This window comes from Hylobates moloch, unplaced genomic scaffold (genome assembly GCF_009828535.3).
Source record: "Hylobates moloch isolate HMO894 unplaced genomic scaffold, HMol_V3 SCAFFOLD_5, whole genome shotgun sequence".
Lineage (NCBI taxonomy): Eukaryota > Metazoa > Chordata > Mammalia > Primates > Hylobatidae > Hylobates > Hylobates moloch.
Genome location: NW_026652280.1, coordinates 95,498,183 through 95,507,588, shown reverse-complemented (window position 1 = coordinate 95,507,588; position 9,406 = coordinate 95,498,183). Strand labels below are relative to the sequence as shown.

The 9,406-nt window shown below is 55.9% G+C and overlaps 1 protein-coding gene across 5 annotated transcripts; it reads right to left on the bottom strand.

The window, feature by feature from the left end:
* Positions 1-343: 343 nt before the first annotated feature.
* On the bottom strand, positions 344-8,056 carry TAGLN2 (transgelin 2). 5 transcript variants are annotated; one of them, XM_032154028.3, is made up of 5 exons: positions 7,972-8,056; positions 2,561-2,768; positions 1,895-2,069; positions 1,508-1,610; positions 344-1,175 (listed from the first exon to the last, which is right to left on the bottom strand). In XM_032154028.3, exons 2-5 carry the CDS (start codon positions 2,738-2,740, stop codon positions 1,034-1,036), a joined length of 600 nt encoding a protein of 199 aa, XP_032009919.1. In that variant the 5' UTR covers positions 2,741-2,768; positions 7,972-8,056; the 3' UTR covers positions 344-1,033. The 5 variants fall into 5 exon arrangements, with proteins under 5 accessions (XP_032009919.1, XP_032009918.1, XP_032009920.1 ...); XM_032154027.3 differs by having other exon boundaries at positions 2,561-2,812; positions 7,972-8,024; XM_032154029.3 differs by having other exon boundaries at positions 7,964-7,984.
* Positions 8,057-9,406: the final 1,350 nt, after the last annotated feature.

Genomic DNA, 9,406 nt, shown 5'->3' with positions numbered 1-9,406 from the left:
GCCCCACCCTCCTAGTGACTGAGAAACTGTTCCGGCTGTAGAGGCAGACCCAGCCAAAGGCAGCAGGCAGGATTACCCAATTCCATTGACTAGAAAGGGCCTTACTTCCCTGTGGACACTGCCTATGTAGTCTGTATTCAGCTGTGAGGTCCTGTCCCCTCTTAATTCCAACCTACACCACCCCCCAAAGCAAGTGAGAATGAAGATGGGGAGGAAACTGAAGACAGGGGTTAGCACTGCAACCTCTCATCTCTACCCTCCTTCCTGTATCACTCACTGCACTTTGCCCAGTATTCCTCCCTTCCCCACAGTGGTACAGTGGCCCCAGACACAGCCGGAGTCCATTGAAAAATGACAAATTCTTTATTTAAATCAACAAACTCATCTTCCTCAAGCCCCAGACCATGGTAGGCAGCCCTCCCTCTCCGTCCCCTCACCCCACCCCTTAGCCACAGTGAAGGGAATGGAAAATGAGAAGCCACGAGGGCCCCTGCCAGGGAAGGCTGCCCCAGATGTGTGGTGAGCACAGTCAGTGCAGCTGTGGCTGGGGCAGCAGCTGCCACAGGCTCCTCCCTATAAATTAAGTTCCTGCAGCCACAGCTGTGGGAGAAGCATACTTGTAAAAGCAAGGCCAGTCCAGCATCAGAAGGCAGAGGCAGCATCACTGACTCCCAGCCATGGAATGAACGGAGGACACAGAGCTTAGAGACAGAACAGGCCAGGGGGAAAAAGAAGAGACAGAACAGGCCAGGGCATGGCGATGAGGGACCAAGGCCCCTAAATTTTGGTCCCAGGAGAAAGGAAGAGGCCAGTTGGTCCAGTTTTGATGGGTATGGGGAAGGGAATGTATTAGTAAGCACGGGGGAGAGGCTGCCAACAGGCACCTCAGAGGTGACAGGACAGGCTGAACCCCGCACCCTGACAGAAGGGAGCTTGAGAGCTCTGGGGCTCTCTGGGAATGTCACTGCTAAAATATATATCTACATATATATTAACCATTCGTGGGAGGGCAGGGGCAAGGCCTGGGGTGGGATCAGAGGATCTGGCGTGGCATCCCGTAGCCAGTCATGCCTGCCTGAGATGCCCCACGGTTGGTGCCCATCTGTAATCCGATCACGTTCTTGCCCTCTTGCAGCTGGTTATCCGAGAAGTTCCGAGGATTCTCCTTGGATTTCCTGGGTGACAAGGGAGTGGTGGTTAGAGGAGATCACAGGCTGCCCTAGTAAATCCCTTCCTTGGACAGAGCACAAGCTTTGCTGTTGGCTCAAGGGCTGGTGCCAGCTCTGCCCTTGAGAGCCATAAGCTCTCTGAAGCCACCTCCTCATCTGTCCAAAGGGACAGTCATTTGCCATCCCAGAGGGTGTTGCGAGGATTAAGTAAGATGAGGAATTTTCTGAAAGCGCTTTGTAAAGGGACAGCTGCTACTGAGATAAATTATTTCCCAGGGACAGGACTGGGCAGAAGCAATGCACCTGCTGGACCCTGCGGCTGTCCCAGCAATACTTACTTAGGGAACCAGTTGGGATCCCCAGAGAAGAGCCCATCATCCCGGGCTACTGCCAGCCCACCCAGATTCATCAGCGTCCGCTGCACACAGGCCATGTTCTTTCCTGGGAAGGAGAATGGGAATGTGTCAGCCTCTGCAGTGTCCTAGATGCCAGGGTTCCGCCTCTATCGCTAAGTCAGCAGGCCTGGCTTCCTAATTATTTTTACTCTTCATTTCCATACCCTTCTCTGTTCCAGCCTCCAATATGACCAAGTGCTCCATGGAACACAAACACACCCCTCTTTCTCTTCAGGGAGCCAGAAAACAGCCCCTTCTCCCTGGTCAAGAGGGCCCAGCCCAATCTCTGGCCTCCTGGACGACAGGACCCAGCTCCTGGCCCTGTCCCACCTTCCCAGAGGTCCACAGTTTGGAAGATGTCAGTGGTGTTAATGCCATAGCGCTCAGCTGCTTGCAGGAACTGAGAGATCTGCTCCATCTGCTTGAAGGCCATGGTGGAGGCCTGGATCTTCTTTACTGGGGCCTGTCCCTCGGGGTACAGTGCATTAATGAGCTCACATAGCACCTGAATGAGGACAGCAGGGGTGGAAAGGTGAGAATATGCCTACCTATCGCAGCTCAGCGTGCACCACCCTTAGAACCAGAGACAATGAACCGAAGAGGCTCCTGTCTTGCCTGAAGACAGCTTGGACTCTTTCACTAGAGTAAGCCTCACAGTCCTTCTTGCCAGCTTCCTGCCTCCAGGCCCAGAGTGAAAAGCCAGTGTTTAGTCTTTCCTTGCTAATACACCCTCCCACAGTTCTTTCCTTAGAGACATTCTTCCTCAGTGCCTCAGTCTTCCACTGCCTGGGAGGCACATTCACCCTTACCCTCCACTCCACAGGAAGGGAGGAAAGCATGCGCCCTCTCACATCCTTGACAAAGACCTTCAGGCTGAGGAAGAGGCTGGGACATGTGTGCCCTCAATCTTCCCCTCTTCAGGTTAAACAATCCCCAGTCCACTGGACCCAGTCCTGCTCGCCCTGCACTTCCAAGCCAGTGGGGCCTGGCTCTCACCGTGCCATCCTTGAGCCAGTTCTGGAAGTTCTCGCGTCCAGGCTGGGGCCGGCCCACATCCTTTCGGCACTGGGTGGTGATCCACTGGATCAGGATCTGCTCCAGATCTGCATCATATTGTTTCTCAATCTTCTGCTGCACCTCCCGGCTCAGGCCATATGCAGGTCCCCTGTTGGCCATTCCAATGGGTGGCGGTGGCTGCCGGGAGCTAGGGAGAGGACACATCCGGGCTTTTGGTCAACACCTTGCAGCCTGGGGAGGGGGAGATTCAGGAATTCTGCCTGCAGGGATACACGCCATTTCCCCCAGGTTGAGCCCCAAGGACGAGGACCAGAACTGTTACCAAATGCAACCCTGCTCTTTATAGCCCTGGGAAAGAGTATGATTTGGGGAGAGGAGGAGGAATGTGGAACAGCTTAGGAAACTGTTGGATCTACCCTCCCTCAACCTCTGGGTTTTCTTTGCTTTTTTTTAACCATCTAGGTTGGTGCAAACCACTGGATTTTAATTGAGCACCTACTATTTGTGCTAGGGATTGTGAAAGAGATAGAAGTCCTTGGTCCTCAAGTGCCCACAGTACCATCAGGGAGACAAAGTGAGTACATATGAACAGGTAAGGATTGCACACAAAGAATACTAAAGTGCACAGTTCAGATCACATGTTGTAGGAGTTAAAAGAAGCAGATGGGCAGAAGCAGCCTGGGAAGGCTTTCTGGAAGAGGTAGGCCTGAATGGGTCCTTGAGGGATTTCAGCAAGCAAATCGGATTTCCTACGAGAAACCAGGCAATAAAAACAAATTCGACTTTCCCTTCTAGGAACTATGACAGGCAGAATCATGCCCCCCCAAAAGGTGTCCATGTCCTAATTCCCAGAACCTGTGGATAGTTACCTTATATGACAAAAACGGACTTCATAGATGTGATTAAGATCTCGAAATGGGGAGATTATCCTGGATCATCTAAATGAGGCCAGTGTAATCACAAGGGCCTTACTAACTGAAAGTGGGAGATAGGTGAGTCAGAGTGGGAGAAGTAACAACAACAACAAAAAAAATGGAAGTAGAAGTCAGAGTCACACAGGGCCATGAACCAAGCAATGCAGGTGGCCTCCAGAAGCCAGAAAACGGAAGGAAATAGATTCACCCCAAAACCCCCAGAAGGAACACAGCCCTGCCAACACCTGCATTTTAGCCAGTGAGACCCCTGTTGAAGTCTGTAGAACTGTAAGATGCTGTATTTGTGTTGCTTTAAATCACTAAGCTTGTAGCAATTTGTTACAGCAAAATAGGAAACTAATACAGGAGCCCTGGGTGATATTTTTGGAGAAACCTGGGGAAGAGAAGGCAAGATGGGGAATACACAGGAGGGTTTCTTTAACTTCGTTGGAGGACCTTGATTAGCAAGAACTGGGTGGTTTCCCAACCAATGGCCTGAGTTGGCGGACCTCACTGTGGCGGTGTGTTCCCACCACACTCACTACCTGGGTCTGACACTCAGGGGCTGAGCAAGACCCGGGCATGCTATGGATGCCAAGGGGAGCCAAGAACCAAGAACGGGCCACAGTCCCCATTTTCTGTCCCATCCCTACCCTGGTTTGGCTTTTCTCTCTTCTCCGAAACAGAGCTAGCTGTCAGGCTGCTCACGAAAGGGGACCCCCAGGATGGGCATCTGTGTTCAAGGGGAGGAAAGAGAGCCACCCCTTCTAACCACATCTGGCTCCAGGCCAGGCTGGCCTTCAGGGATGAAGTCACTCCAGCTCCCCTTCTCCCACCCACCCAGGTTAAACAATCCCACCACCCCCTCTCAATGGACCTTGGGGCTCTGCGAAATACAAGGGGACCAGCCTGCCTCAAACCCTCAACACCTCTCGGCCGCAGAGGCTGTGTCTCGGGCCAGTCCCTCCCGTCCCGACTCCAACATGGCTGCTCCTTTTTACCCCAGCTTATCAAGCTGCACATTTCCGGCAGATCCTCCCCTAAATCAGTTATTTTTAAACCTCATTAAGAGCAACCCGGCCGGGCGCGGTGGCTCACGCTTGTAATCCCAGCACTTTGGGAGGCCGAGGCGGGCGGATCCCGAGGTCAGGAGATCGAGACCACGGTGAAACCCCGTCTCTACTAAAAAATACAAAAAATTAGCCGGGCGTGGTGGCGGGCGCCTGTAGTCCCAGCTACTCGGAGAGGCTGAGGCAGGAGAATGGCGTGAACCCGGGAGGCGGAGCTTGCAGTGAGCCGGGATCGCGCCACTGCACTCCAGCCTGGGCGACAGAGCGAGACTCCGTCTCAAAAAAAAAAAAAAAAAAAAAGAGCAACCCGCCCCCTCCACTTCCCCCAGCCCGAAAGTTGGGCCAGATAAATGTCAGTCTGGGCCCCGACCCACAGCGCCAGGCACACACACCATCAGCTGGGGGAAGGCAGGCGGGGTGGGGTGGCTGAGTTCTGAGGAGAAACCAAGAGAAGCATCCCTGCCCTCCCCAGCGGCCACTCTGCCATAGAAAACTCTAACCTCTGATGCACAGGGGAATGGCTGGAAGACAGGCAGGAGGAGGAAGGGGCTAAGAGCTACTACCACCAGTAAGCCCCCTTTCCGCAGCCCAGTACCAGACCTCTCTCCTGGGAGTGGCTGTGCTCAGGGCTGTTTCCAGGGACAAGCCGCCTGAGGCTCAGGGATCACCAGGGAACAGGTAAAGAAAGGGCAGGAGAATGATTAACCTAGACACCGGGGTTAAGAGCAGAGAGAAAGGCCTGAAGCCAGACCCTTCCAGTGCCCCCCAACCCCCAAGGCAGGACAAACTTGGCCTCCCAGACCCACCACTGGGTGGAAAGTGGATGCTGAGGAACCCCCTCCACCGCCCAACACTGGGGCCTGGACACAGCTGGCAGGGTCGCGGCCTCCAGCTGCAGTGTATCTGCTCCACTCTGGGGCCATTACCCTCAAGCTCTGAGGTGCCAGAGCCATAGGGCGGAGTCCTGAGAAGGGGCAGTTCCAACCAGGCCAGGCCTGGCCAGCAGCTGTTTCTCCTCCCCACCCCCACGGGCAGGCAGGAGCTGATGGGCTGCGGCTGCTGGAGCTGGGAAGGCCCACCCTAGGGACACCCAGGGGACCTGCCCCTGCCTTCCCTCCGACATAAAGAAAACAGTAAGCAAGTTGTCTACCAGGGTGAGAAGAGATATGCCAGCTGGAAGACAGGTGTGGGCGACCCCCAGAGCTGGGGACCCCAAAGGAAGGTGACAGCTGAACAACCTGGGGGATGGGCTGGCAGGGAGCAACCTAAACCCTAGCGCTACTGCAGCTGTGAGAACAACCCTCACCCTCACCCTGGAGTTACAATAAGCGGGAAACGGGGAGGGGCCACGCAAGGCACTCGGCCCCACCCAGACCCTGGGCTGGAAGCTTACCTCACCAAAGCCAAAGCCAAAGAAAAGGCGGACATGGGTGGGGGCAGGGAGGACTTCAGGGTTCTTGGCTAGGGTGTTTAATTGGGAAGACAAAGGGACTCTCCATCCACCGTGCAGATGGAACACAGGAGAACTTCCCAACTCAGATTTGGGGCAGGGACTGTTCTCAAAGAGCAGCACAATGAGGGCACCAGCCCACAGAGCGAGGTGCCACAGCCAGCAGCAAGGATGGGGGGCGGCCCACAATTAAGGGAACCACCGTAGGGCAGCCCCTCACCACCGAGAGTCAGGAGCAGAAGAGAAAGCTGAGGCTACACAAACAGGAAGCTCCAAGGCTTGCGTGGGAGGAGGGGATGAGGTGGGGGCCGTTGCCATGGTTTCTGTGTACCAAACAGTGTTGGAGGCTGGGTGGGGGCTCCGGGCAGAAACACCCTCTCAACAGACATTGTGGTGAGCAGGCTGTGAGCACGGGAGCAGAAGTGGGATCGTCCCAGCAGTGCTCGGGTGTAGCCAGGTGCCAAGGGATTTTTCCAGGAGACAGCTATAGTGGGGATGGACAGCGTGTGGGGGAAGATAGGAAATGACCCGTGCTGGGGTGAAGAAGCAGACTCAGGAAGTAGTCGTTCAGGAGAAGAAATCCCCTGGGAAGGGAAAGTGTTCTGAGCTAGAGAACCCACAGCTGAAAATTCTGGAGGGAGAAGGAATGGAATGAAGAAAGGATTAGGGGCCAACCCCGGGGTGGGGTACAGGGGCAGAGGCCTTGGGGTGAGGGAGGGAGTTGCGGTTGGACAAAACCTATTTGTTGGTTCTGGAATGGTAGGGCCCTACTGGGCCCGCCCTGCCTTGGCCTCCTCTGCAGTTGTAGGTCTGCCCCTTGCAGTGGGGAGGAGAAACTGGGAGGGGGCTGGAGGTAGAGAGTTATTGCTGTCTGGTGCTTTGGAGTCAAAGAGAACACTGGGGGAGCCCCGTCCCAGCCGCAGGTCTTCTACATCGGATGCCACACTCCATCCCCACTCTCACCCCGTTTCTCTCTGCCCCACAGATACCAACTGCTCACAGAACTCCCAGGACACCGGCTCCAGGTAGCCCCAGGAGGCACAGGGCGCGGGGGGAGGCGGCAGTCCACCTCCGGTCCTGCAGGTCCGGCCTCCCAGCCGCCGCCCCCCACCCCCACGACCACACCCTGGGCCGTTACAGCAGATGAGTCACCCACCGCCCTCCCGCCGCTGGGGTGACGCAGTGGTCTGGGCAGCCCGCCCGCCCGCCCGCGGCCACCACCAGCTTTCCCAGCAGCAGGGGGCACCCGGTGGGGGCAGCGGCGCTCGGGCAGGGGAAAAGCAGCCACCACCACCCCCACAACCTCACACAGGGCACCCCGGGGCGCAGTCAGGGCTGCAGCACCCAGACCCCCGAGGTCAGGGGACCGTCATAGAGATGACTGGAGCTTCACAGAAGGTCACCGTGCGACCCATGCAGAGCCCCCTAGCTCCAGCCCGTAATCTCAAGTCCCCAGAATAGCAAGCTAGCAGGAACAGGAATGAAAAGGGCGGCCTTGGGGACTCAGAGGGCACGCAGTGCCCACACGTGCTCCTGGAACCAGGAAGTGAAGGGTCGCGCGGGAAAGCCCAGGAGCACGAGCTGGCCCAGGGCCGGCGCCACGACCCGGGGTCACTCGGGGCCAGCCAGCTAAAGTCAGACGCCCTTTTTTCCCCTCGCCCCAGTGAGGACTCAGCGATAGAGCCCGCGGGTGGGGCTCAGTCCCTGAGTCCCTGCTGCGGACGGACGCCCTGTCTATGCATGGGCTAACCTCGCCTGACCTCATCGTCCAACAATGTCGGGTCAGGGCTTGGGGACAGGACCTGACAGCACGGGGCGGGGTAAAGTAGTCACCGGACCCTTGCCTGATGCCAGCCCTTGATCCACGAGCTCGCTGGAGCAAGTCCAAAGCGCTGGCTTCTTGCTTTCTACAGACCACGCACATGCCCCCAACCCCCGTCCCTCGGACCTGCTCACCGTTCAAGCGGGCTGGAGAGCGGCGCACTCACTCAAGGCAAGGGGTGCAGCTGCAAGTGGTGCGCCCTGCCCAGCCGGGGGTTTTCTGGAGGGTCCCGCCTCAGACGGGGCGGACCCGGGGCGGGGCAAGGGCCAAGAAGGTTTAAAGGCGCCGCAGCGCAGGAGGAGGGAGGACTGCTTGAGAGGGAGGGACAGTAGACCAGAGCAAGGGTTAAAGGTTCGGGGAGTCTGAACCTACGAAGGCAGCTGCAGTGGTCTCCACCCGTGAGTACCTCAGCCTCCACCGGGAGCCCGTAGACTTGTGCCCCAGTAGGAAACTTTCTGCCTAGAAAGTTAGCTAGACTGTGGGCGTGTTTATGTGGGAAGAAGCCTCCTAGTTTAGAGGCTGGCAAGGTAAACGGAGGCACAGGAAGGCCTTCCGCCGACCCCAACTGACTAGTGTATGATAGGACTGGGACTTGCAGGCCGGGACAGCATCCCCACGTGATCTTGCTCACCTCTTACTTCAAGCCTGGGCAGGGACTAACAGTGAGGTCACTCTGCCCAGGGCCCTAGGGGTGTGTTCGGTGTTGGGACCCAGGGTTCAGACCTGACTTCTCCCTGCCTTTCATCTCCTTTTCTACGACCTGGTATCTCTTCCTAAATCCTGGAGGGATCAGAGCGGGAGACCTCAGCGCGAGGAGGCTGGCCGGGGTTCTTTTGTCTCTGAGGGTGGAGGACAGCACAGTTCAGGGGTGGAGAAAGAGCCCCCCATCCTTTCGGGCTTCAGTTGAACAGAGTCCCCCGGGGTGGAGTTCTGCACACATGATAGAGTCCTCCCTTGAACCTGAGATTCCAGGATGTCAATATCCAGTCCTGTCCAACCTTTCTATTCTCTGTTCCCTCCCCGAGTCCTACACAGCCCTATATTCCAGTCCCACCGATTGTCAAGCATTCTCACTCCTCTGTGCCTTTACAAAGGCTATTCCTCTGCCTAGGATAGTTTCCCTTCCTTGACTGGCTCCCCACTTGCTCTACCCTTTACCTGCTGTGACTGTTGTGCATTCTATGCTTGAGTTCCCTGGTCTATAGAACAGAGCTAAGAGTACTACCTAATTCATAGAATTGTAGAGAACTAAACAGTCCACCTATAGCGCTTAGAGCAGTGCCTGGCACATAGTGAGTACTATTATTATTGTTACCACCATCTGTGAGGGTCCTGAGGACTCCCCCCCAATATGTGGCATTTGTCCCAGCACACAATATTAGCGTTCACTAAATGTGGCCTTGAATGCAACATCTTCCTTTGTGCTACAATAACCAACACATAGCTTTATCACGGAACTTATCACATCATACGGTAACTATTTCTTTACTTGTCTGCCTCACTGACTAGAAAGAACTCAAGGGCAAAGGCATGTCTTCAAGAGCTTTGTATTTTCTCAGTATCTACTTC

Bases quoted from the DNA above. Each gene is read 5' to 3' on its own strand.
- TAGLN2 (XM_058439134.1), bottom strand. From the start codon at position 5,993: ATGTCCGCCTTTTCTTTGGCTTTGGCTTTGGTGAG. The intron at 1,611-1,894 runs GTGGGACAGGGC...TCTCCTTCCCAG, and splicing joins AACTGTGGACCTCTGGGAAG to GAAAGAACATGGCCTGTGTG. The intron at 1,176-1,507 runs GTAAGTATTGCT...CTTGTCACCCAG, and splicing joins GATCCCAACTGGTTCCCTAA to GAAATCCAAGGAGAATCCTC.